This window comes from Pteronotus mesoamericanus, unplaced genomic scaffold (assembly GCF_021234165.1).
Source record: "Pteronotus mesoamericanus isolate MK-2021 breed Mesoamerican mustached bat unplaced genomic scaffold, CSHL_Meso_final scaffold_408, whole genome shotgun sequence".
NCBI lineage: Eukaryota > Metazoa > Chordata > Mammalia > Chiroptera > Mormoopidae > Pteronotus > Pteronotus mesoamericanus.
Window position 1 is genome coordinate 7,521,754 of NW_026555315.1, and position 27,460 is coordinate 7,549,213.

General features: G+C 53.3%; 2 protein-coding genes across 2 annotated transcripts; both read left to right on the plus strand.

Annotated features, from left to right (window-relative positions):
* Positions 1–611: 611 nt before the first annotated feature.
* DUSP3 (dual specificity phosphatase 3) lies at positions 612–10,909 on the plus strand. Its single transcript, XM_054593305.1, has 3 exons — positions 612–813; positions 3,726–3,952; positions 7,267–10,909. The coding sequence occupies exons 1-3, from the start codon at positions 668–670 to the stop codon at positions 7,470–7,472; spliced, it is 579 nt and encodes a 192-aa protein (XP_054449280.1). The 5' UTR covers positions 612–667; the 3' UTR covers positions 7,473–10,909.
* Positions 10,910–15,154: 4,245 nt separating this feature from the next.
* Positions 15,155–18,580, plus strand: SOST (sclerostin). Its single transcript, XM_054593039.1, has 2 exons — positions 15,155–15,419; positions 18,159–18,580. The coding sequence occupies exons 1-2, from the start codon at positions 15,200–15,202 to the stop codon at positions 18,578–18,580; spliced, it is 642 nt and encodes a 213-aa protein (XP_054449014.1). The 5' UTR covers positions 15,155–15,199.
* Positions 18,581–27,460: the final 8,880 nt, after the last annotated feature.

Below are 27,460 nucleotides of genomic sequence, written 5' to 3' on the forward strand. Positions count from 1 at the left end.
AGCCTGGTTGCACAGAGCCCATGCCTTTAAGCACCAGGCTGACTCTCAATGAATGTTGAAAAAAAATGTGCCCCAGAGTGGGGCTCCTCAAACTTGAACACTCCGAGGACCTATAAAATGCACGTCGACAATCAGAGGGCCTGCCCTGGGGCAGAGATGCTTTTTGACGTGCTCAAGGGAGTGCTTCCAATGCTGCTGGGGGGCAGCCGGAAGAGTCAGAGCTCTCTGGCAGAACCCCCGTGTCCCTATAATCTGAAAAAAAAGAAAAAAAGAAAAAAAAAGAGCGACATGCGGTTGCACCCCAGTCAATAGGAACATTTATTGTGCCCTGCATTTGGTCCGATGAAGTTACCACACTTCCCAGTATATAATGATAAAGAAAATGCCTTATCTAGCGGTGAGATAAGACCCCCACCCCCAGCGCCGAAACTCCAAATTGGTGGCATTTGCGCCCCTGGGTACAGGCCCAGAGGTCTTCGAAACGCTTGTTCGCTGGGCGCCGGGCGGCGCGCGTACTTCCTGGGAGTAAAGCACGCGTGGCCATCCGCGCTCCGCCGCTTTCAGCGCCTGGCAGATCCGCCTCCGGGGCGGGGCGGGGCGGGGCCGGGCTCGGGAGCCCCCGCCCAGCTGACCGGACCGCTCTCCCCTCGCTGGTGGCCGCCCCGGCATGCAGGGCCCGGCCGCCGCCATGTCTGGCCCGTACGAACTATCGGTGCAGGACCTCAACGACCTGCTCTCGGACGGCAGCGGCTGCTACAGCCTCCCGAGCCAGCCTTGCAACGAGGTCACCCCCAGGATCTACGTGGGCAACGCGTGAGTCGCTGCTCCGGAGTCCCGGCTCCGCTGGGCCCTCCCCGGGGCGTACCGCTCACCCGCGAGCTGGGGAGGGGGCGTCGGCAAGTTGCCGGCTGGGGGGAGCCGGGGCGTGGTCGCCCCTCCCCAGGTGTGGCGGGGGCTGGGCAGGGGCTGGGCAGGGGCTGGAGTCGCCGCCCACCCCAGCCCGGGGGAGTGGAAGGGTGGTCCCCGCCCCCGTCCCCGCGTGGTCCTTCTCTTCCGGGGGCGCACTGAACCTTGGAGGCCGCTCGGCCAGCCCCCCACATTCACCCCGCAGTCGCCATCCGCTAGGGACTCGCCTTGGGCGGGGTCGGGCCTACCATGTTCACTAAACAGGTGGCCCTCTGTCGCCCCGCCGGCCCCCGGCCCGCGCATCATGTGACAGCTGCCTGGTTCTGCAGTGAGGTCACCGTGGAATGTCTGCCTTCGCTGCCCTGGCAACGGGCTGACGTCACAATTTGGGCGTGGAACTTTTCCCGGCTGGGCAGGTTCAGATTTGGGAATCGAAATACCCCAAATGAGAGGGGCATCCAGAGAGCTAGGCTAGGGCTTCCTCGCTCTGTCCCCGCCTTCCAGATGGGTTTGATTTACATGGATTCTAGAATGATCCAATGATATACCCCGTAAGGACCTGAGCTATCACTTAGAAAAGGCTTCCACCTTCTCCTGACCAGGAAATGAATTATCTATCACTGATGAGTTCCTAACAAATTGGCTTTCCCATTTTCTGTTAGTCAAATTACTATAGGAAGAAATTCTCAGCAGCAGGAGAGAACCTGTGTTAACCATTCTGAGAGGTGCTGAAACAGTATGTAAAGAATAGATTACCAAGCCTATACAGCCTTAGGAGGGCTCAGGTTGGACTTTGATTAAGTCCCTGAGGACCAGTTTCCAGTGCCCTGAGACCCATGGGCCCCGCCCAGGGACTGCGTTTTAGAAAACCAGAACTGCTCTCCTTGTTGGGCCTGGACTAGGACCTGATGCTTACTCTGCCAAAGGCTGCCACAGACGTGGGGGTCATCTTGGAGTCAGAAGGGGTCCAAAAGGCAGGTCCCAGCCTCTTGGGGACTGTCTTGTTCATTCCATCATTCAGTAACTCCTATTGAGTACCTATGTGTCAGGCAGTCTCCAGTGTTCACTCATAGTAATAATGATAATGGTATATTAATTGAATATTGAATTAGTATTAGGGATGGGGGAGATGAATGGCAGTGACTCTTCAAAGTTACTTCATTTTTAAAAAAATGAGTCACTGCTTTACCATTGCATGCAGTGTCGTGAGTAGGGACAGGTAAAATGGAGTCCCAGGGTCCCAGCCAAAAGCCCTAGTCATGGCAGAGTTCTGAGGATACCTCTCCGGCCACCCAAGCAGCAAGTGCCCTTGGCACCCTTGGAAAGCCCTGATCTCTTGGGCAGTTTGGCACATGCAGCTGCCACCATTTCCCAAGTGGAAACTAAGACTGTGAACATCTGGTGGCAGCCAGAGTGCAAGAGCTGATGGCCACTGTAGAAAAGACATTCTTGCCCTCTAAGCAAATTTGACCTTGACTTAGCCAGGGACGTGTGGAGGGCTTGGCAGGAAGGAGTGACTAAGGACCTGCTGCTCCCCGACCCATCAGGAGCCCCTTAACAAAATCAGGGCTCTGGGTGGGGGCTCACAGGGCAGAGGGGGACCTGGGTGAGCCCCGTTTTCTGGATGTTGGGATTTGCGGTGAAATGGGCCGGGGAGCCAGAGTCAGGGGGCAGGCAGAGCAGCGTGGTTGGTGTTGGGAGCAAGGCTCCTCCCACCCAGGTCGGCGCTGGGCAGCCCCTTCGAGCACATGCACACCCTTCGGCCACCCTGTCAGGCCAGAGGGGTCCTTCCTTCCCCACAGGACTGACGCTGTGATAGGCAAACGAGATCATGTAGGACAAGGCGTTTCGTAATATATGAACGGCCGTTTGAATTGGGATGTTGTTGTGAGATGAAATAAAGGAGCCCTTTGACTATTCAGATCAAATGTTTTGTAACGCCCGTAGTTCCGCTGGGGCCAATGCTCCCAAAGTGTTTACTCACCCAAGACGGCGTCAGCAATGTGGCTAGTGTACTGTGGCAAGAAGGACCCCTTGGGGGATGGGAGGGGACTGCTGTACTTAATAATCCAAGGAAGGAGGCTGCCTGGGATGTGCAGACTTCATTCTTCCTCACTGATTTGCCACGTATTTACTCAGTACCTACTGTGTGCCAGGCACCGTACCAGATGCTGGGCGTACAGACCTGGAGCAGAGAGGCTTCCTCTGTCACAGAGCTCATAGCCTGGACATTAAACACGATCAACTGTTAGAATAGTAGTGCCGACTCAGTGCCCTGCTCTGTCTCTGGAATAGCTCATTTCATGTAGAAATCCCAGGGGTTAGGCACTCTTACTGTCCCTATTTTACAGACAGGGAAACTGAGTCACAGAAAGGTTAAGCGACTTGCTCAGCGTTGCCTGGCTGGTAAGGGGCGGGGCTGGATAGAGACTCAGGCAAGCAAGCTCCAGAGCGCTTTCTCAGGCACTGGGCCGTACCACCCCCACGGGATAGGGAGCATCATGCCAACTGGAATGGAGAAAATCAGCAAATACTGCAGAGGGTGTGAAAAATGAGAGGGTGCACGTCCACGGAGCAGGGCATCCTAGGCAGAGGAAACCGCTCAGGCATGAAGCCGCCCGGTCTATTTGGGGCAGCTGCCGGTAATCAGATACAGCGGGGGTGAGAAACTCGGCTCATCAGACGGGAGAAGCTCGGGCCCAGGCCAGAGCATGGAGTGTTTCTCACTTTGCCAAGAGACTTAGAATCTTCTTCATCTTCCTCCCTCTGAGGATGCCGGTTGGTCAGTTAAGCACCCCCTGCTGCTGTCCCCTGTCCAGGTCTGTGGCTCAAGACATCCCCAAGCTGCAGAGACTGGGCATCACCCATGTCCTGAACGCTGCTGAGGGCAGGTCCTTCATGCACGTCAACACCAATGCCAACTTCTACAAGGACTCTGGCATCACCTACCTGGGCATCAAGGCCAACGACACGCAGGAATTCAACCTTAGCGCCTACTTTGAAAGGGCTGCAGACTTCATCGACCAGGCATTGGCTCAAAAGAATGGTAAGGGACTCACCATCCAGGAAACAGTGGGAGGCAGCTTGGACTGGACTTTTTCTTGGACAACCTGTTGTTTCCTGTCTCCTGTGGTGAATGGCTGAGACCTTTAAGTCTCTCTCTGGCTGCCTGTCCAGAGGCCTCACATTACACAAGATGTACAAACCTTGCACACAGTGGCAGCCTTGGGGTTTTTGTGTTTGATTTGACTCTCACTGAGGGTTAATTTCCAGCCCACCCCCAATTCAAAGAGCTTCAATAACGAACATTTATTTAAGGAGTCCTAGGGCGAAGGAACTCCAGGCTGGGTTGAGTCAACAGCTCAATGGTGGCATCAGACCAGGTGCTTTCCCTCTCTCCCTTCTGCTGCCCTCAGGGTTGGGCACGCCCCTGAGGGTCCCATGATGGCTATAGCATTCTGGTTACCACCTCCCAACGGGACAAAATGCAGCAAAAGATGCAGCAGCCATCTCTTCCTCGTGTTTCTCTCATTTTTGAAGAGCAAGTAAAACATTTCCCTGAAAATCCTCTAGTGGAATTCCCTTCACATCTCACTGGCTGGAGCTGGGCAATAGGAGTACCTGGAGCGGAGGGGCGGGGGGCTGGGGCAGCCATGACGGGCTTAGGCTGCGGGGTCAGCAAACGACAGCCTACAGTGAAATCTTCCGGTCAGATTTTAAATGCTTCCAGCAGCTCCCAAACATAAACTAAGACTGCAGCAGACCTGCTGAGGTGCTGGCGGGCGGGCAAAGCTTTCTGGCGAGAAACCCTAGAAGGCCACAGGGCATTGCTGAGCCAATGGGGCCACTTGCCCTTTCTGCTTTGAGCGTGTTTCTCTCAGCAGCTGCCTTTACCTTCATGCTGCCTCCAGCCTCTTCCTTCCTCCCCACCCCCAACCTCCCCAGGGGAAGTGACCGCCACCGAGGCATGATTGGCCCTGTCCCCTGATACTGACCTGTCTCTGCTGCGCCGATGCTGCTTGCGCCAGCAGCCTCTCTGCTGCCATGATTCCCAGTGAACAGAATTTATTAGACGCTGGGTATCTCACATTCAGGGCCCAGAAGGGAAGTTTTCTTGCCCAGGGAGTGCGCAGACTTCACTGTCAGCCCTTCTGTGGTTCCTCATGGTCTTATATGTGTCACCGCCCTGCACTCCAGCTGTTCGGAGCTCCTTTGTAGATGAGAACGAGGGTCCCAGTAAGGGGACGGATGTTGCTCTTATGCGTCGGTTGGTCATTCAGGGCTCTCTGACTTTGTGTCCTCTTTCCATACAGCTAGGAGCACACCCTGACTTTTTGTGACCTCCTGCCTTAGCCCACATGGGCTAGGTCGTTAGCCCAGAAAGCTCTCCCTGCCTCTCCCGAAGCTGTCCTCTGGCAAACCCTGCTGTGAGCTTTAGCGTTGGGCAGTGTCCTCTCGTCCATGAAGCCTGTCCTCAGGCTGGGTCCGCTGTGTCTTTTGTCTGTCTCCCCAGCACCTGATGTAGCATTGGACACATAGTAGGGATGCTTTAGGTGATTACTGAATGAGTGACAAAAATGAATTCTGTGGGCTCTAATGCCAAGTGTAAATACTTCTAAGATTGATTGGTGAAGTGGGTCAACACAGTGTGTAGGGCTCAGGGGAGCTGGGGGCCTGTCACTTAGGAGAGCTGCGGGGGACAGCCAGGAGTGCTCAGGATGGAGCAGTCACTTCCAGTCTTGGTGATCAAGGGAGGCTTCACAGAGGAGGTAGCGTTTGGGTGGGGCCTGGAAGATGGGCTTTGAACCCTCCCCTTCCTCACTGGCTCTGACAGCCCTGGGTAGGCTGAGTGTGGCCCAGGGGGAGAGGCAGCTGCTCTGCAGAGGGTCCCGTGGCCAGGGCAGGGCCCAGGAAAGCCAAAATGAGTACTTCGGGTACACTGGCCAGAGAGTGAATGCGCAGGAAAGTGGAGGACTTCCCCTTCCTGCTTTGGGAGGCTCTGGGAAAGTAGAGTTGTGTTTGAGGGATAGAATGATGGGAAGAGGAAAGGGAGAGGAGGAGGCGACGTCAAATGGGGACCAGATGCTGCAGGGCCTCGTGGGTCATTTGAGGAGCCATGCGAGATGATGTTTTTGTTTGTGTGTTTGATTTTTTTTGCCTTGGTTTGTTTTGTATTTGACATTTATGTTCCTTTTATTTTTTTTAACTGCTTTGTTGATGTATAATTGATATTTAATCAGCCATACATTATACAATTTGGCAAGTTTTGACATATGTATACACTTGTGAAGTCATCACCATAACCAAGATAGTGAGCATATCCAACACCCCCCCAATTTTCCTCTGTCCCTTTGTGACCTCTCCCTTCTGCCCACTCTCCCTTCCATCCCTAAGCAACCACTGATCTGCTTTCTGTCACTAGACACCAGTACCTCAGTAGAGTTTTATATAACAGGAATTACACAGTACGCACGCCTTTCTAGTCCGGCCGTCTTCACTCAGCCTAGTTACTTTGCGTTTCAGCCGTGTTGTTGCATATATCAGTAGTTCATCCTTTTTAATGCTGAGTAGGATTTAGTCATTTGGATGTACCACAATTGATTTATCCATTCACCTTTTGATGGACATTTGGGTTGTTTCCATGTTTTGCTTTGGATTGAAATACAAGAGTCATATAGAGAAGTGGCCATATCACAAGTATGTAAATCAGTGCGCTGCACACACCCATATACCAGCCCCCAGACTAGAAACAAACCCGGCCAGCCCCCCCAGAAAGCCCAGCCCCAAACCCCTCTGCTCCCAGCTCTTCATCACTGCCCGCACTTCTGACAGCATGGATCAGTTTGCCTGCTCTCCTGCTCTGTGGGATCATATACCTCCTGCTGGTGTGCACCATCCATGTTGTTTCTGATAACTTGCAGACTGTACATTCTTGTCATTTATCTCCTCTGCTGTCCCTGAGCCTTGGGAGCCTGCAGATTGGGGCTCTTAGGGGTGGTGCTGCCTGGGAACGTTCTGATGCGTGTCTTCCAGGGAACATGGGTGCGCCTTCCCGCTGGCCCTGGAGCTGGGATGGAATCGCTGGGCCGCGGGGGCTGCGAGGGTTTAGCTTGAGCAGCTGCTGCTTCACAGCTCCCCAGAGCGGTGTGCCGACCCGCGGCCCCGCCCCAGCCACATGTCCAAGTGCTGGCTGCTGCCCATCTTCCCCGAAGCTTTGTATTTTGCGTCTTTCTCTTTTTAACCATTCTGGTGGGTACAGAACGGCCTTGCATTTCACTTGTCACTCGTTGGGAGGGTTTTGTCGGGAGTCACGGTGCGATTGGATGGCCCCAGCTCACCGTGGTGCCCCATTTCCTACAGGCCGTGTGCTCGTCCACTGCCGCGAAGGTTACAGCCGCTCCCCAACTCTAGTCATCGCGTACCTCATGCTGCGCCAGAAGATGGACGTCAAGTCTGCCCTGAGCATCGTGAGGCAGAACCGTGAGATCGGCCCCAACGATGGCTTCCTGGCCCAGCTCTGCCAGCTCAATGACAGACTAGTCAAGGAGGGGAAATTGAAACTCTAGGGTACTCCCCCGCCTCTTCTCTAGAGGTTGGAATGGGGGGCCCTGGTTGAGGTGTCCCAAACTGCCATGTTTAGGAAACACAATGTACCCTGCTCCCAGCATCACCAGGCACCTGCCCATGAATCTGCCCCAAAACAGCCCTGGGTCCCTTTACCCCGGGGGAGCATGTAAAGAAGCTTGCTAAGGAAGACATTCTCACTCCCTGCTGCGTCCTGTGCCTGCAGTTTATGATGTCCTCCCCCTGGGGTGGGGCCGCAGAGGGGAGGACGTGTAACGTGCATGCTTCCGGGTGACCCAGGGCAGCGGGTCTGTGGAAGTGGAAGGTCTGAGACACTCACAGGAGGCCCTCCTGACCTCCTCCGCTCCTGACCCCTGGGTCCTCTCCTGAGTGGGAACCGTAGCACCTCAAGCCTTGTAAAGGAACTATGCAAACTTGGGCCCCTCTTTCCCCCCACATCTGTCTCCCCCGTCTCCTCGCAGCCACCCGCACCCTGCTCATAGGCAGAGACGCTCTGAGGCCTGAAGCTGGCGTCGGAGAAGCTGTCGGATGTTAGTAGGTGGAAATTCCCGCGAAGAGACCACATTTTAATTATTTCCTTAGGATTAGAGATATCTAAACAACGAGGCCCTGAGGTGGGCAGACAGATTCCCCTGGGGGTCTCTCCGGAATCAGTAGTTTCGGCACTGTGGACCCGCGGAAGGCTTGAGTTCCGAATCCACTGGAATATTTCCCTGGGACCGCTCTGGTCACTTGGTTTGTTACAGGAGCGATGCCTTGGGCATGGTGTATTTGTCTTTTTTAGAAAACAGGGTGTTGAAGTCCAGCCTATTTAAAAACCCCACCATTTGGAGAATTACAAGGGTTTTGTCCTGAATTATAGTGTTGGCGAGCCCAAGCCACTCGTGCGAGCTGCTTTTTGTCTCGGTTGCTATTCCAAGATCAGGAGGAGGAAGTTGGCCAATTACAGCGTGTATGTGGGGGTGTGTGTGTGGGGGGTGTGTCTCAGAAACACAGCCAGAGGACAGATGAGTGGGGAGATGAACGGCCCCAGGCTCACACCCTGCCCACTTACAGGTATTTCTTATGGCTCGCTGGTGCCAGAAAAGACCCTGGACCCCGGGGAGCAAAAATGACTCAGCCAGGCAGAAATGAAACATGACGGAGTGTCCAAATGGAACTTTTATTGGTGGTGGAGCAAACAAACAAACGAAAAGAAACAACTTTTTTTTAGGAGAATGTTGAAATGCACTTGTTCGCACATGTGTGCGCACAGTTGTCAGAATGTAGAATTTTATTCTCGATACAGTTTTGTTAGGACTTTGCATGATTGTCGTCATGGAAAGTGATACAATTCTGTCATCTTCAGGTTCCCTAATGGCAGAGAGGTGGTCCTCTGCCATGCCCCCTATGCCTAGCATATAGGTGTCTGATAATAGTTTGTGGAATTAAACTTTTTTTTTTTTTTGAGCACCAAATATACGTAGGGCGTTGTTCTGGTGGGTGTATCAGGCTCCCAGAATCCTGAGTTTGTGGTAGGATCCCTTGCAAGGGTTTGCAGAGGAGTCTTACCTGAAATGAAATATCAGGGACTTTTGTTAAATATTTAAAATTGTTTTAAATTTGAATCCAGCCAGTGTTGACAAGTTCAAGTGCGGACTGTGCCTTTTTCAGCTGACCAGGAGCTGTGGGCCAGGACCAGGGAAGCAGGCGGGCCTGTGGACTCCCTCGCGTGTGATGGTCTCTATCTCAGCAGGGCGGCGCTGTGCAGCCCGGCCCGCCCCGCTCCTCTGTGACCACAGCGGCCCTGAACCAACCAGGATCTGTCGCCTTTTTCAGATACTGGTTGCCCAGATAGAGCCACCTAAGCGAAATGGCCATTCTCTACACTCTGTACCTCACAGTTTTCAGATAACCCTCCCACTCGGTCTAACTTGATCCTAGCAATGACCCTTGTTGGTAGATATTCAGGTATTGTTATCTAAAAAAAAGAAGTTGGGGGTCAGAGTGATTATGGGCCTGGCGCCCAGGGCTTCCCAGCTCAAGGCAGAGCTGAAGCAATGTTTCCAGTGTGCTGCTCCCTGAAGCTGAATTCTTTCTCTCGTACTACACTTCTCCTCAACAAACAAGCCGCCTGGGAGTGTCCAGGTGCACTGCACCTGCCCGGACCCAGCCTGCGTGCACAAGGGCCACTTAGCTTTAGGGACAGAGTACAACGAGTCAAGCTGTGGTGTGAAGGGAGGCCTGGATGAGGGCGGGGCGAAGTTGGCACAAACCCAGCCCGGCTCCAGAAGGAAGGAAAAGCGTGTGGCTCTTCTCCCAGGAATCACGTAGCACCCCTGAGTCGCAGCTTTGTGCTCCATCTCTGGAAGAGGCTCAGGAGATGGGTCTGGGGCTCCCCTCCCACGCCCAGGCGGGGGTCGCCCCGCAGGGTAGCCACAGCTCCTTAGGGGCTCTGGAAGGCCTGTTTGTGGGGGTATGAGGGAGAACAGGTAAGTGGGAGAATTACTGCCTTTACTTTGGGACTACTTTTATGCTGATGACTTGGGATTTCTTGATAGTCTGTAGTCTCAGAAATTTGCTTCACAAGATTTAGCTCCTAGTTCGAGTAAATAAATTCTATCGTGTAAGAGTCAGCACGTGCCCAGCACTGAGTAGAAGCTGTCTCTGGACAGAGTTTTACGCCTGGGAAGTGATGAAATAGGAACTCAGGGCACCCTCAGTCCCTCCCCTGCCCTGATCCCTTTCCTTGACTAGCAGACCCCAAAAGTAGAACACCAAGCGTTTCTTCTCTATTTTAAAGCAGTACACATACCACAGGCTGCTCTGTTTCCCTGCCACTCTGAGTTACCTGGAGAGGGAATCACCGTCTACCAAACAAGGCCTCTAAGGTCCCTTTGGCTCTGACACTGTAGGGTTCTCTAAGAAACCCCACTTAGAATTGAACACCGCCTGGAAATTAGAGAGGCTGTAACTATTACGGTGACCGGCAGGGGGCGCTGTGTTCCACCGGTGGTGATGGATGATTCGAAAATGGATGCTGGTGCCTTTTGTGTCACAAGTTAATGTTAAGATGCTAATATTTTAATCGAAATAAGCACTCTCATAACAAAGATGTAAGCTTTACTCACAGGAAATTTTCTATCATAAAACCGGTGTCAAGTATCCCTGAAGAGCCAACAATGATGGTCCTTCCAAGTCAAGATTTTATCCTGATTGGAAATAGAGGCTATGTCTCCGGTTGTGAGAGGAGATTGGTTGGAAGCTTAACTTACCTCCTGTCAGCTTTTAGGGTAATTTGATTGTGAAAGCGTGAGTTTTCTGGACAGAAAGGGTGAAGGTATTAAATTTTATTTTTTAAAAAGTTTAATGTCATATCACAAATCAATATTAAAATACTAATTCTGTAACCGAAATAAATGTCGTATGTTACCAAAAATGGTTTCTCTCTCTCTCTCTTTTTTTTTTTTTTTGCTTCCTCTCATCACAGTTGCTTGCTTTTATGTTTGCTTTTTCTTTTTAAAAGATCTAAAAAATTAGCCCTCCTGAGCTAGTTATCAATTCCATGATGATTATATTTATGCTGTAGATATTTATTGAACATCCCTCCAGTACCAGGAATTTCCTGTCTTAAGAAAGAGCAAGAGAGAGAGACACATTGATTGGTTGCCTCCCGTAAGCGCCCTGACCGGGGATTGAACCCACCACCTAGAAATGTGCCTTGACCGGGGAATCAAACCCGCAAACTTTTGGTGCACGGGACAACACTCCAACCAACCAAGCCATATGGCCGCGTCTTATTTACTTAATTTTATTTTAAAATTTCAGCTTTATTGAGGTATAATTGACTGGAATATTTAATACAGTGGCCCACCCCAGGTGAAGGAGGCAAGATTTATGGTCCTACGAAAACAGAGGGCTGGGGTGGCCGTCTCCAGGTGGGCTCACGAGAAGATGACTGGGTAGAATTTTAGGATTTGTTATCCTGCAGGTGGGCAGCCCCAAAACATATCTCTGCCCCGAGACGTTTTAAATTCCACCATTAGCATTATCTCCCCTATGATCAGCACTGCCTTTTTTCCTCTGAATAAGAAACCCCGAGTTGGGTACCTTGCAAAGTCTGGGCAGGAAAAGAGCTTCTCTGGTCTCTGGTTCCCCATAACATGAGGCACTTAGATTAGCTCATTATTTGTCAGACCTCTGTGGTAACTTCATCAGCTTCCTCCTCCTTCACCCCCCCCCCGCCCCGTGAAGCCTGAGCACCCTTGCCTGCCTTCAGCAAGAATCCCGTTAAATTGGGTTAGCCAGAACCCCCCATCCCCGACCCGTAAAGTCTCCTCTTGGTAATGTTCCTTCCACTGACTTCCCCCCCGCCCCCCCGCACTTACCCCTTTGCAATCAGTATGTCAAATCCTAAACCCTAGTACCTGCGAATGGGACCTTACTTGGAAGTAGGGTCATTGCAGGTGTAATTAGTCAAGATGACATCATTAGAATGGGCCCTAATCCAGTGTGACAGATACCCTTATAAAAAGGGGAAATGAGGACACAGGCATGCACACAGAACACCATGTGAAGATGAAGGCATGGATTAGGGATAAAGCTTCTTGACGTGCCAAGGACAGCCGAAGATTCCAGCAAGGCCCCAGCCACTCGGGCAGAGCACAGCACAGACTTCCTCAGCTCTCCGAAGGAACCAACATGCCAACACTCTGATCTCACAGTTCCAGCCTCCGGAACTGTGAGACAATACATTTCTGTTGTTTAAGCCACCCAGTGTGTGGCGCTTTGTTTCAGCAGCCCCAGGAAACCAATGCACGTGCCCACTTACAGGTTGCTAGCAGGACCAGGGGGCCTTGCTGGGCTTTCTGGAGAACAACCCTGCAATATGTAGCAAACTGTTCACCCTCTTAGACCAGCACTCACTTCTGGAAATAACCCTGAAGTTAAAAAAAAAAAAGTTACTTGCAGAACAGTACTTGGCAATAAAAAGAATAAATTGTTGAAGTATGCAATAGCTGGGATGAATCTCCAGGGAATTAAGCTGAGTGAAAAAAGCTAATCTGAAAAGGTTACATACTGGTTCATTTCTTTATAGAACATTTCTGAAATGACAAAGTTACAGAAATGGAGAACAGATCAGTGGTACCCTGGGTTTGAGGTGAAGAGGAAGGGGCACGGGAGAAGGGGTATAAAAGGAAAATGAGTGGAATCTCTTCCGTCACAGAGTTGTTCTTTATCTTGGCTGTGTGGTGGATAACTGGCCCTGCTTATGTGATAAAATGTCATAGAACCAAAGGCATACACATGCACGAGGAAAACTGGGGAAATCTGAGTAAGATCGGTGAATTGTATCAATGTCAATATCTAGGTTTTGATATTATGCTATAATTTTGCAAGATGTTACCATTGAGAGAAACTCGGTACATGGAATTGTCTCGGTATTATTCCTTACAAATGCATGTAAATTTACGATTATTTCAAAATTTAAAAGTTTAATTTTAAAAAATTGCTTTGTATGGAATGTTCATAGCATCCCTACCCTACTGAGGCTCGGGGAACATTGGATATAACCCACACTACCCACAACAGAAGTCAGACAAAACCCTAGGGGTTTAACCATCGTCTAGCTCTGAACAATGTCAAGCTTGTGGACTGGGTAAACATGAAGTTGACTTTACGTTAGGTGAAAAAGGAGTTGGCTTCATTGCATGGTGTCTCTGAGCCATTCTGCAGAAAGCATGAGAAAGCAGAAAATAGTTCAAAAGTGTGGAGATAATTTAAAGATTCAAGCCCACTGGATTCTCCTACCTCTCTCTTTTAAAATACTACTTTCTTTTCAAGTTAAATAATGAAGTAAAATCCGGACCTTCGCCAGCCTCTAGGAGCTGGCTTCTCTTTGCATCTCCAGCAGGTGGCAGAAGTGTTCCGAGGATGGTCCCCACGCCTTGCTAGATGGGCCTACAGCTTCCAACAGCAGGTGGGGCTCCCGCATCAATGCCACCAGCTCCAGGACTGCAGGCATCAGAACAGCCTTCTCTGAAGTCCAGGGCAAGAAGGCAGTGGTCCGGCCGCAACAGGGTTAACAGTCCACATTCCAGAGCCAGGGAAGAGGAGGCTAGAGGGTCACAGACAGGGGGAGGGCGCATGAAGGACCAGCTTCTCACAACATACAGGCTCTGGTGGGAGAGATAGATCACCCCCAACAATGGCCACAGCTGTTTTTGTCTGCCCTGAAGGAAAGACGAAGGAAGCAGGTATCAGAGAGGGCCCTTCCTGCAGGCGCTTCTGTCTGGCTTGTAAAACTGTCAGAGCAGCTGCATTCATGTGTTGAGTGATGGATGATGGAAAGAAGGAGGGACAGACGGCCGCAGATGGACACAGAGACTTACAAGTTGAGGCAGGTGGCAGAAGCCGCATAGAGGCTCTGCAGGTGGGGCCTCCTGATTCATTGCCTGGTGAAAATACCAAGGAGGCCTGGGCCACAGCCCTCTTCCCAGTCTCTGTCAGGGCCAGGAGTGGCCGCTGCCGCCTCCATCCATCTGCAATGAAAGCTTCCGCTGGCCCTCCTTTCTTTTCCTGCACCTCAGGTGTGAACCTCCTTCCCCCACGCCTCCGCCCCTCCCAGGCTCCTCATTCTGCTCCAGGGCTGAGGGAGCAGATCCTTCTTTTGTTTCTTTGTGGCTGCCTGGACCAGGGATGGCTCCGTGGAAGGCACCCTCTTGCCTTCAGCAATCAGATTTTCCATCTCGGACCGCAAAGCTGGGTTTTCAAAATGTAGTGGCCTCGGAGCTCAGGAAGAAAAAAAAAAAATGTCAGCACTAAAAATGTTGGCCTTGGCTTTCGCTAAGAAATGGAATTTTGTGCTGGCCACTCGTACCGAAAGCCTGACTAGGGAAATAACTGCCTTTAGAACATCAGCCTACAAGCCTCTGTGAGTGTCCTGGCCACAGAGTCCTTGCCACCATGTGCAGGGTCTCTGAGGAGCATGAGCTGAGGTTTTCTCCTTGAGCCCCACCGCCGGGGCCTGTTAACTAGCCCATCTTGGCCTGGTAACCAGAATCCCCGCCCCCCTGCCCAGGCAGATGGCCCTCGGTTTTCTATCCTGCCGTCCAGAGATGCCAAGAGGCGTTTTCTTGGCCAGGATAATCAAGGGACCAGTGAGATTTCTTAGAAAGCATCCTTGGGGCTCTGTCTGGGCCTGTGGGAGCCAAACTGACACCCATAGGGCCCTTTGTTGGGGTGACAAATGAACTTGGCCTGAGAAACGGCACCGGCCGGGCTCAGTCCTGCCGAGGACTCAGAGCTGCAGTGAGCCTTTGTGAAGCTGGTCCGAAGTTTGTTTTGAGAAAGCCTGAGGGGCCCAGGGAGGTAGAGATTAAGATCCAGAGTTCATCTGATATACAGAAACCACAGCCGCCTGCACAGGGTGGGGGGGGGGGGGTGCCGGAGAGTGGGCTTGCCTCGCGCGCCCCTCTCTCTGGGTCACCTGGGAGCACAGGCAGCAATTTGGGAGTTTGCCGCGCTTGAGGAGCAGTCTTTAGAGAGGGCTTGCTCTGAGCACACCCTGTTCCCTCCCCCTGGGCTGAGGGAAGCATGGGACCAGCCCTGCCCCAGCCTGTCATTGGCTGGCACGAGGCAGAGGGGGCTTTAAAAAGGCAAACGTGTCTGGGCTGGGGACTGGAGCCCGTGCTACCGGAAGGCCAGGTGCCCTCCTGCAGCTGGCACCATGCAGCTCTCTCTGGCCCTGTGTCTTGTCTGCCTGCTGGTGCACGCAGCCTTCCGGACAGCGGAGACCCAGGGGTGGCAGGCCTTCAAGAACGATGCCACAGAAATCATCCCCGAGCTGGGCGAGTACCCCGAACCCCCACCAGAGCCGGAGAACAACAAGACCATGAACCGGGCAGAGAACGGCGGGAGGCCTCCCCACCACCCCTTTGAGACCAAAGGTATGGGGTGGAAGGGGGTGCTTTTAGCATGAGGGTCCTCTGGTGGGAGGGTTCCCTCTGGGACATGTTGAAGATCACAGCAGACCCTCAGGCGCTGCCAGCAAAAGGCGGAGGCACTTTCTTGCCCGGAGGCGGGAGAAGGATGGCCTGCCAGCGTAGCCCTGGAATCTGAGTGCCGGGACCGGGGGCTGGCAGCGAGCGAGGGGCAGGATGGAGGTGGTGGGCACAGCACCGGCACAGGCTCAGGGGCTGGGAAAGGAGAAGGGTTCAAGGAATCCCCTCCTGAGAATTCAGGAGCCAGTGCCAGCTGCCAGCACCCTGGGACAGGGCAGTCCCCCGCCTGTGAGCACCTGCTGGACGCCAGATGCTCTACAGGGGCTGTGCATGTACTACACTCTGGGGACCCACCATGCCGGAGCCGCGGGAGTTGAACTCCCAGTTTGAAGGAGAAGAAATGGAGGCCCCAGAAGTTAAGTAGTCTGGTAGTAAATGGAAGAACTGAGATTTGAACAGTTTGATCCAATCCCAAGGCAACCCTGGCGGGGGATTGTGACTGCGGTCTTGGGGGCCAAGAGCCAGAGCAAATCTCCCCAAAGCAGTAGGGAAGGGACAGCAGAGAAGCACCCCACCAGTTCCCCCTGCCCATGGTCTGCCCAGTGAGCTGGCGCTTGAATGGGAGTGTGGGCGCAGTGTCAGCTTCTAACGCAGGTGGCCGCTGGGCCCAGGTCCTGGAGGGGCGGCAGCATCCTCTGTGCAGGGAGGAGGCACAGGTGTCTACTGCGTCCGGCATCCGTCCCGAGTCCCCGCCTCAGAGGTGGCCCTGCCACGTTCCTGGGGAGGGCGCCTGACCCTAGTGAAGAGTGAATGGCCCAGTGGCGGGCACACGGGGTTCCGGTCAGGCCTGCAGGGTGCACACAGCTGGCTGTGCAGCTGCAGGAACGGCTGGGGGCAGGGGCTGGGATGACACTTCAGAGTGAGGCCCCCTTGCCCTCTGGCCATTGTCCAGGTGGGAGAGGAGCCCACTGCCCAGGCTCCCGTATCCTATCCCTCCCTGTCTCCCAACCAGCGGGGGACATGGGTCTCTGCAAAGAACACCACCAGAGGAGGCCGGGGGACCCTTGGGTCTTCCTGCCTGGAGGGTGGATGTGCCCCGCTGCTGCTACCCCCGCCCCCAGGGACGGTCAACTAGGCTCAAGGATCGGGTCGTAGGACACTCAGGTATGAGGTGTCCACTTCTCAGGGCTCCTATGAGAGGCTACAAGCCCTGAGGGAGCCACTTGCTCAAAACAAAATCACCCTCTGCAGAGGAAGTGCCTGACCTTGGGACACTATTCTTGGAAAGCCCCAAACCCTCCCCTGGGCAAATATGCCGCCCTCACACACCACCCCTGCGGCCTGGGAACAGGAGCCAGGATGCCCAGCCAACCCAGAAACCAGAAGGCCAGCCAGGGGGAAGGCAAGCCCCACACCTCCCCTGCTGGGCTCGCTCTCCAGCGCCTGGGGGCGGCTGCCTGGCCTCCTCTGCCCCTTCTCTGGTTTTGGTCTTAGGACTGTTTTTCATTCCTTTGTGCCATATGGGAATGTTCCCCATGAGACCCTGGGGTATGGACCGGTGCTCACACGAGCACCAGCTATTTTAAAAGCTCCCACCCGTGTAAGTCCACAGTAGAAGGGGACCGAGTCAGGCCTCAGAGCCCAGTCTCCCCCCACCCAGGAAGCAAGCCTGTGCCACCATCAGGCACCCATTCAAACAGCACACACCAGAGATGTGACCAGCAGAGAGCTTGGCACACAGCAGGTCCTTCATACATGTGGCAGCTGAACCTGTAGATTTTCAGTCAGAGTGTGGTTCCCCTCTAGCAGGGAAGTACTGTTGTAAAAAGCAGCCCTTTGTGCCCCCTTCCCAAGCCCCCAGCCCAGCCTGGGCACATAGCTCCCTCCCACGTGGGAGCCAAGTCGTGCTGGGCCCCGGGGGAAATGGAGCAGGGAGACCTAGCTCTTCTCTTTTTTGGGGGGGGGGGGGGGGGTGCTTTTCCCTCTCTGAGCCTCAGTCCCCTCAGTGCTAATGAGGGGGTGGACATGCCGCCTTTGCTTCCTTTCAAGCCTAATGGCTTCTCCTCCTCTCCCCCTCCCTTCCCATCGCTCTCCTCCCAGGCAGCTGCCCTGATTTACTACCTTCAATTAACCCCTACTCCGTCCCCTCACCGCCCCTCCCAAGTGGCTGGAAAAGGAATTTGGGATAAGCCAGAGCCATCAGCCCTGCCATGGCCAGGGACCCTGTGGCAGAGGTGTGACTCAGGTCTGGCAAAGAGGTCCCCGTTGGAGAGGAATAGTAACAACACATATTAACAGCCAGCACCTCCAGATCTTATTGCATGCTCGGGGTGCTCCCTGCCTTCCATGTGTAACGGATTAACTCGCTGAATCCCCAGGACAATCCAGGTCACAGACGGGAAGTGCGGGGAGGTTAAGTAGCTTGCCCAAGGTCACACAACGATGGAGCTGGTATTTGAACCGCAGCAAAACAAACAAACAAATAAACAAGATACCACCTTGGCTCCAAGGTTTTAGGGGATCTTTCCACCAGCTGGGCTCTTCCCATAATAGATGCCCGTAGGCAAAAGGCAAAAGCCTCTGGAGAGAGGCAGGTTTGGGGACGGCAGGGTGGTGTGGAGGGAGCGGGCCGGCGGGAGGGTGGCTGGGTCGCGCTGCTGCCCTCATGCGCGCCTCTCCCCGCAGACGTGTCGGAGTACAGCTGCCGCGAGCTGCACTTCACCCGCTACGTGACCGACGGGCCCTGCCGCAGCGCCAAGCCGGTCACCGAGCTGGTGTGCTCCGGCCAGTGCGGCCCTGCGCACCTGCTGCCCAACGCAATTGGCCGGGGCAAGTGGTGGCGCCCGAACGGGCCTGATTTCCGCTGCATCCCTGACCGTTACCGCGCGCAGCGGGTGCAGCTGCTGTGTCCCGGCGGCGCGGCGCCGCGCGCCCGCAAGGTGCGCCTGGTGGCCTCGTGCAAGTGCAAGCGCCTCACCCGCTTCCACAACCAGTCGGAGCTCAAGGACTTCGGGCCAGAGGCGGCGCGGCCGCAGAAGGGCCGGAAGCCGCGGCCCCGCGCCCGGGGCGCCAAAGCCAACCAAGCCGAGCTGGAGAACGCCTACTAGAGCTACCTGCCCACCGCGCCTCCCCAGCGGGCGCCCCGAACCGGGCGCCCCAGGTTTCTGCCCTCTGCGCGCGGTTTGATTGTTTGTATTTCATTTTAAATGCCTGCAGCCCAGGGCAGGGGGCTCCGACCTGCCTGGCTTTGCAGGAGGTAGCCAGGTCCTGCGGATCCCGGGTGCCAGCAAAGCCTCGCTCTCCCCACCCGCGCCGCCGAGGGTTCCCGCAGGGCAGGGGAGGGAGCTGAGGGTCACAGACACTGAGCCATGCAGCCCCGCCCACGGGGGCCGCCTACTTTTGCAGGTCCCACTTCAGAGCAGCGAGAAAAGGAAGCATTTTACTGCCTGAGGGGGTTTTAGGGAGCAGTGAGAAAAGTCTGGGGACTGGTATGAAAGTTCGCAACATCCCTGTCCACCTCTCTGCCCGTCATAAAGCATAGTGCCATGCAGTGCCAAGAGCACAGGACTTGGGTCCCTAGGTAGGGTTTCTAGTCCTAGCTCTTCCACTAACTTGCTGAGTGACCTTGACTTTCTGTCTGTAAAGTGCACGTGAGGGCGGGATTACAATCTGAAGGAACCCACCGTCATAGGATTCCAAGGGCCCTGCGCCTTTTGAATGGGCAGGGGGAGAGAGGTTGGACTGAGTCACTGCCATGGTCATGCCCAGAATTCGGAGTTGTAACCCCGGGAAACGACAGCCAAAGGCGAAAAACAAGCAGGGGAAACGCAGTCCGTTTATGCCTGACAAGTCGTGAACGGTGCTGCTCCGTTTCCCCGCCTGGCCTCCCCTGGCGTGTGGCTGCCTCCACCCCGCCATCGCAGAGGATGCAGGAACACCATCCATTGGGGTAGAGAAGGAGAAGGTCCCAAGGGTGGTGGGAGGGACAGGACTGACCCCCCTATTCCCCAAAAGCAACACCCTCCCCCTGTGGCCGTATTTTAAAGCCACGTTTTGCAGAGAAGCCCAAGGTCCCAGGACACTGGGCTTGCAGACCCAAGGGACCACACCTTTTCAAAGGCCAGCAGGTTCCTTCAGAGTAACCCCCTCCTGCCCGCCTGCCACTCACAGACACGTTTCTGTCTAGGAAATTGCTTTTTAATGCTATTACATGTGATGGCATATCTTACATTAAAATAAAATTATTGGGGGGGATTATAAGTGCTGTATATATGCTGAGAAGCCGCAAACCCTCCTAGCTACCATCCAGAAATCTTTTTGAAAATCATTTCCAGTCACCTCTTACTTTCTGCGTAGTTTCTAATTGTTAAAAAAGGTTAAAAAGAAAAAAAAGAAGCAGCAGCAGCACATGCCGTGTGAAAGCCTGCTGGGCTGGTCATTTTTTGCAACCTTTTCATGTGGGATTCGTCCACAAGAATGAAAGTTGTGGTTTTTTAAAAAGAGTTAAGTTACATATTTATTTTCTCACTTAAGTTATTTATGCCGAAGTTTTTCTTGTAGAGAATGACAACATTAATATTGCTTTATGAAATACCAGTCTGTTCTTTCAGAATCCAGAGGCATTGTTAATAAAGACAATGAGTCGTTATGGAGAGGATGTGGTCTCAATTTGTCAACCGCACACAGACATTTCTGTCAAAGTTAACATGGTCACTATCATTCCTTGGGCTGCGCTATGGTGGCCCTTGTGGCAATTATGTCCCTCCTTTGAAAAGCTGTGTCCATCCCTCCCTTCCCAAACCTAGACCTCATTCCTTCACTGCGGCCACTGTAATAACCTCAGCCCGGTCTCCCTCGAGCGGCCTGCCCCTCACACTGTTCCAAAAACACGGTTCTCATAGCGTCATAGCCATGTTCAGGATCCCTTAACAGCTCCCCCTTGCCCAGGATCAAGTGCAGACTTCCACGTTTCTACCTCCCCGCTTCCCATCCCCCACGCCGCCAAGCTTCCTTCATGGCTCCAAGTGGCCGAGGGCTCTTCTGATGATCCCCGCCTCCTTAGTTTGCCACCCACTACCCCCCACAATGCCTGCTCTTTCCTTAGGGTTCCCATTCCTTGTCATCTCTTCCCTGAACCTTCCAGAGGTGTTCCAGTCCCCACTGATCCCTCTCTCCTTGGCTGTCCAGCCCCTTTTGTCCACACCTCTACTTTTGCTCCTGAGTCTTTCATTGGACATTCGTTCAAGGACCGCCTGTCTCACCTGGCCACACCCTCCTTAGTCCTGGGATAGACTCAAAGCCACCTGCCATTCAGGACCAGCTCACAGAGCGCTCAGCCAAGCTTTTTCCCAAACGGGAGTTTTCTGCCTCTCTAGTGAAGGTGTAAACAGGGACAAGGCCTTGCTCTTCTCTCACAGTGCCAGGCGCTAGCTGAGACTCAAGAAATATCCTTCAGTTGCCATAAGGATAGATAATCAGAGTTTTAAATCAAAACCAGCCCGCCTCAGGGTAACCCCACCCCGAGAGCCTTCCTTACCCCCAAGGTAAGCTGAGGTCTTCGCTGGTAACTTTAACTCCCAAAGGACCCTCCTAAATCCATTAGCGTCACCGACAAGCCTGTGCTGGGTGTCAGTGCGTGTTCCTGCCTCAGGCCCCAAGAGGCCTCTGTGAGACCCCGCAGGGCGTCTGCACGTGTGCGGAGTGCCCCAGAGCCCAGCCCCCAGGAAGAGGTAGGCCGTGGAGATGTTACCTGGCTCCCAGAGGTAAGGTGCTTTGGTGGGTGCGACACGAGCTCTGGAGCCATGTTGGAGTTGGAATCTGAGGACACGGAGGCACCAAAGGGTTCAGTGCTTTGCCCACAGCTGGACAGGAGCTCAGTTCCCCGCCCTGACACTCACTCAAGCTGCTCAGAGCCTGGTGGGCACGTGGGCAGATGACTAGATCAAGTTGTTCTGTACCAAGTGTTGTGGGACCAAAGACAGGAGTAATTGGCTCTGTGGTGGGGACAAGGGATAAAAGTTAGGGAAAGTCTCACAGAGGTGGGTGCTGCTTAGAGGTGCACAGGTGCAGAAGGGAGCACAGACGTTCTAGGCAGACGGCACGGCTCAAGCAAAGGCCTGGCGGCTGAGGGGGTAGGGCTGTCCACGGCGGACCAGACGCGGTCTACCACTCTGCAGCACGTACTGAGCCCTCACCCTGGGCCATACCGCGTGGGGCACTGGGAATTCTAAGCGATGCCTCCCACCAGGTATACCTAGGGTCTGCTTTCTGGGACCCAGAGATCCAGGAGGGATCAGTCCAGGCTACAATCCCATTACCACGAGGGGAAAAAAACCCAAAAGCTAAATTGTAGGTCAGACTAGGGGTTATTTATGGAAAGTTATATTCTACCTACATGGGGTCAATGAGCCTGGCGCCGATCAGAAACAGAACAGACAACAGGCTCAGCTGAGAGGGGCGGGATTCTGCTGCCGGGAGCATATGTTCTGGGGGTGCAGCCAGACATGGGGCTTGTATTAATAGTCTGAGAGTCAGACAGAGGGGTAGAGAGAAATAGGTCTCTCTCTCTCTCTCTCTCTCTCTCTCACACACACACACACACACATGTCCATGGGGCTCTACCTATATTCCAAGTACAAATCAGGCCACTTTTGCACAAGGAGGTACAGCAAAAGAAGTCACAGGGAGCTGTTCCCTCGAAGCAGGTGGGACTTGGGCAGCTGGAGAGGGTGGAGAGCTTGCAAAGCCACCGGTGTGTGAGCGAACTTAGAGTCACAGCAACAGAGAGCCGGCGCCTCTCTCACACCTGTCTGCCTCCTGCCGGCGCCCCAGCGCACGGCCCGCTCTAGCTCCTGATCTTTGGTTCTAGCTCTGGGGCCCGCACAGTCCTTCTGGCACCACCCCCACCTCGTTCCTGGGGCGCAGCCTCTGCCTTCTCTCTTGTCTACAGGAAGGCGCAGGCTCAGGTCTCTGGCAGCACTGCCAGTAGCTGAGGTTCCTGTCATGGTAGAGGGGCAGGAGGCAGGGGACTGTCACTCTTAAAGTAGTGTGACCACGCGCCAGGTTTGCCTAGGCATCGACATGTATTGGCCTAGCATAATTATTAACAGCTCCCACTTTTTCCCTTAAAAATGTCCCAGTTTGGGCAATAAATTATATGGTCGTTGGCTATTAAGAGCTGCAACTCTCTCTGGAATGACTGGGGTCCAACTGCCCATTTCCAACGCTCATCCTTCTGTCTGGGATGCTTCCTAATTAAATTCATCCTTGAGGTCTCAGACAAATGGTGCTTTTCCTGATCAATGGGGCCAGTCCAAATCCTTTTGCCTTCTCTTTCATAAGCAAAGCTCCCTTCCTTCAGAGAACGTATCTCAGGAGTTACATAATTATAGATTTATTCATGTAAGTATCTGATCTTTCTTCCCTCCCAGACGACAAGACCCAGGAAAGCAGAGACTCTTGTCTGTCACTGCCCACAGGGACGCCCCCAGTACCCAGCATACAGCATGTGCCTCACATGCGCTGTGATTGTTTGGTTGTTGTTTAACCTACTTAGGATCTCTTCTCTTGTGAGATTAATGGGTGGAATGGACTGGGATGTATGGATGGTGGTGGAAAGAGGGAGGGGAAGATCTGACACCCGTGAAGAGAAGCTGTTTTCCCAGGTCACTTTCTCCTGAGTCTCTGAGGATGAGACACAGCTCCTACCCTCAAGCAGTTTATAATCTTGCTGGCGAGTCAAGTGGAAAATGGGGGCATGAGATGCCACTGTGGCACATGCACGATCATTTGCCACTAGAGTGTTGGAGACCCAAGGAGGGGGGCGCTTCAGAAGAGCAAGGCAGGGGTGTGGTCCTGCTGAGCAGCCGGGATGCAGACGGGCAGAGAGAAGAGGCGGTGGAAGGGAAGGGGCACCCATCAGGGGTGGGGCAGTGCCAGCGTGTGACCTGGCATGCAGCGGGCACTCCCTATCCAAGTTTATTACACAAGGAAGCAGCAGGAGTCAGGGAGAAGAGGAGGTGGGGTGGGGGTAGAGCTGGATACCGTCACTTCCGGCAGGAGAGAGGAAGCAGAGAGTGAAAAGGAGAGAGGGGCTGAGTCCCCATAGTGGTGTCATAGGCTCCTGTGGGAAAGAAGCTGGGTCGTGGGTGCTGAAAGGTGCCTCGGATGACAGTCTGTTCTCCATGAGCCTGACAGGGACCGAGCCCTGCCTTTTTTTTACAGCCTTACCCCACCCTCTAGTTCCTAATTTCCATAGAGTCATCTGGGGTGCCTGAGCTTGGGTCCCATGCACCAGAGCTGGCAGTGGGCAGCTGCAGGTGGGAGGTCGGCGCAGGGCGGTGGGGGGGGCGGGCAGGAAAGGGGGATGGAAGGAAAGGAGGCCAGGCAACAAGCCTCCTCTTCCTGACAAGTTCCTAAGGGCTGATCCTGCCTGCAGGCTTCAGGTGGAGGCAGGGAGGATGGGGCAGGAGAGGAAGGAGGGGGAAAGAGAGGGTGAACATGGGAGGAAAGGAAGGGTAAGCATTTACCATTCCACTAATACTGGCTGAGTGCCAGCTGTGGGCCAGGCACCGCCCGAGGCTCCAGGAGTGTGGCTGCGGGTGTGGAGCCTCACACAGCTCTGCTCGGTGCCCACAGGGAGATGGAGGCCCGACAGATGACAAAGCAATGCGGAGCGCGGTGCCCGGGAATGCTAAGTTCTGTAACACAGAATGAAGCTGCTGAGCAGACAGAGAGCCAGGCCTCTCTGAGGAGGTGGCATTTAAGCTGCGACCTACATGCAGTGAAGGAGTGAGCCACACAGGCCTGGGGTGCGGGGGTGGGGGGTGTATGTGCCAGGAGGGGGAATAGCAAGTGCAAAGGCCCGGAAAGTATGTAGGGTGGTGGATAAGGGACACCACTAATTGCCTTGGGTGTCTTTCAGGCGTCTTCATGCCAAGGCCGCTAACCCCATCTGGAAGCCGGCATAGTAATTATAATTATAGTGGGGAGGCTTGTGTGTGCGAGTGTCTTTTTGTTCTCCTGGCTCTATATGTTAAAGAACACAGAGCCCCAGAGAAGAATAATTTGCATGGTATTAATTATGCAGCTATGCATGCCTTTGTTCTTAAAGTGCACCATACATTTGTCTAGGTAAGGCTGTGGGCATTGGAGTGGTGTGTTCTTTCCACATACATTACGAAATCAGTAAGTAACTGGGGGAGAGTCGCAGTTTTCCGCCGGGGCCCGCCGAGTTCCAGCTGGGCCGAAAGCGAGGATCAGCTCGGCCCGGGGGTGTTGGCGTTCTTTCCAGCTCCGGCTTCAGCGCAGACACACAGATATATGTTGAGGTATACATGGTTATTCTGCAGGTCAGGGGAGTGCGGTCTGAAAGATAAAGAGTCCAGAATTCCTCCTGGAAAGGTCCGTTTATACTTCTCTGAAGGGTGTAAGAGCATTCCCTTCTGTGAGCACGCGCCAGTCCTGGCATTCACTGCAGGTCCCCTTCTAGAAGCCTCGCTTTCACGCCGATCTTCGGCTTTGCGCATGCGCATGCTGTCACACGCGCACCCGCCATCTTTATTCTGGGTACACAATACCAAACATTCCCCCGTATTCTAGCCGCCTCCTGTCCCTGCCCCTTGGTTAGCAGGTGTTTGAGTACTGGCACCCGGGGACTGTCAACAACACTGCGACCTAGAAGTCTGGTCAGATCAGAGGGGCGGCCGTGTCTGGGCAAAAGGCTCCTTGTCGTCCAGGGACACCAAACAAGAGGCAGGACTGCACCTCAGCTCTGCCCATAGGCCACTGGCAGCCCCCAAAGGAGGGGCATTTTCTGTATGCGCTGCCCTCGGGGGCCACCGCCGTCTGTCTCCGGCTCTGTTCGTCCATGAGGAGCGGTGGGTGGGGGGCGCAATGGGCCCAGCTCCCGGCCCCTTCGCGCAGTCTCCTCCCTTCCGTCCGCTACAGCTGTACCGGATGGACCTTTCTCTGTTTTTTAAATAAAGGTCACATGTTTTTAAATGCAGGAAATTTAACGTTTTAGCACTTTTGCTCCATTATTTCTTTTTTATATATAAAACAAATAGAACATTATTAATAAAATGCTTTTTGTATTTCTCCCCTTCCCTGCACGTTTCTTTCCTCTCCAAAAGCAACAATCCATGTTTTTACATATATATGTTATTTGTAAATGATACACAAACGTGTGGTTTTAGATTTACATACACTTTATCATACTATACATATTCTGAAACTTACCTTTTCTTACCAAAAGTTGTGTCTTTAAGATTTAGCCATGTTGGATTATTTTTAACTTTGAACTTCACTATATTTTATCACTATATCCTTATTTATTTATGCAGTTTTCTACTGGTGGACATTTAGTTTCCAATGTTTTCACCAACACAAGCAATGCTAGAAAGAAGTCGCCGGCATCGGTCTCTTAATATGACATATGGTAGAGTTTCTTCAAGACAGAAAGGAGTGAATATTATAATACAAAAATCTAATCACATCACTTCCCTGCTCAAAATTACTCCGTGGCTCCCTATTACCTAAAGGATAGACTTTTTCATTTACAAGGATGTAATCTGGTTTCTGCCAGGTAGACGATTAACCAGTGGCCTCTTTAGCAGTATATTCTGTACAATATTGTATTTCTTTTAATTTCCAAAAAGTCCAGGCAGTTCCAAGCCTCTGTGCTTTTGCACATTCTGTTTCATCTTCCTAGTACACCCTCCTCCTTCATCTTTGGTCCGGAAAATCCTCTTCACCTTCAAGCTAACCCTCAAATGCTGCCCATCCCGTGGGGGCAGACCACTGTGCCATGTACATACTGCGTTGCAGGGACTGCCAATTTGACTCCCTTCCCCCTGGACTGGGAGTCTGTTGAGGGCTGGGCCCCAGCCTTTGCACATCTGTAGCCTCAGTGCCTTTGCACAGGCTTGGCCAGAGTCAGCGCTCCATAACTATTTGTTGAATTAATGGATGCTTGGCCAGCAGGATGTGATTTGAGCAGCAGGAACGAGAAGTCCAGCTTTCTAGTTCGGCAGGAGGCAAGAGCTCCGGGACATTTTCAAAAGCTTGTCTTTCATTCGAGTCCCTCTGTCGCTTTGCAACGGTGCTGGGGGGAGAAGGGCCCCTCCCAAGAAACCAAGTCCGTGGTTGTTTACCCAGAACATTATCAAGCGCCCAAATTACAGATACCTCTATCACTTGGCCAGCAATTTGGTGTTGCGGTGTTAGGTTATTTCTATGTCTGAAGAAAACAGCTCAGCTCGGACTAAAGAAATAAATGATATCATTTTTCATTCAGGCAACCAGATTCCTCAGTACAAAGGGCTCCCTGGGGAGGAGCACTGGGACAGCGTGGCTCCTCTGAGGCTATTTACATCTGTCAGCTTCTCTAATCTCTCGCCTTCCTTCCTCCTGGCCCGCTTCCTTCCCTGGCCCAGAGGCCCTTCCAGCCCCAGACTTGCAGGGAGGGTGGCAGAGCCGCCGGCCTCACGTATGTGCTGGGGGTGTGTGGGGGTGAGGTTTTGGCTCAACGGCACGGGTTGTTTTTTTTTTTCCTCTTTTTCTTTTTTCTTAGAAACCAGTCTCAATTTAAGATAATGACTCTCCTCGTTCGCCAATGATCGCTATTTGTAGGGACTTATTTTCCCTGGATAATTTGGCTAAGAGAAGTTGGACCTAAAAGGGAACATTTTCTAAAAATGTTGCTGGACAGCTTGCAGGGCACCAAGAGCCATCATCTGGATCACCTGTTCCATGAGAGCCTGCGTGTCACCTGTTCCATGTGTGCCTGGGTCCCCGCTCTTCTTAAAGGAGAGCTGGAGATGGAACAGACTCTGACCGAGCCTTTCATGGACAGACGTAGCCAGGCCGGCTCCTTAAAATGTCATTGAAACCTGGGGGAACAAGGGCCCTGGGAAATCATTTGGCCTGGACGTTGCCAAAATATCTCAATTTCTGCACAGTCAACCGCACCTCCTCTCCAGCCCGGT

Coding starts and splice junctions, on each gene's coding strand:
- DUSP3 (XM_054593305.1), top strand. CDS start 668: ATGCAGGGCCCGGCCGCCGCCATGTCTGGCCCGTACGAACTATCGGTG. Junction 814..3,725: donor AGGATCTACGTGGGCAACGC/GTGAGTCGCTGC, acceptor TCCCCTGTCCAG/GTCTGTGGCTCAAGACATCC. Junction 3,953..7,266: donor GGCATTGGCTCAAAAGAATG/GTAAGGGACTCA, acceptor CATTTCCTACAG/GCCGTGTGCTCGTCCACTGC.
- SOST (XM_054593039.1), top strand. CDS start 15,200: ATGCAGCTCTCTCTGGCCCTGTGTCTTGTCTGCCTGCTGGTGCACGCA. Junction 15,420..18,158: donor CCACCCCTTTGAGACCAAAG/GTATGGGGTGGA, acceptor CTCTCCCCGCAG/ACGTGTCGGAGTACAGCTGC.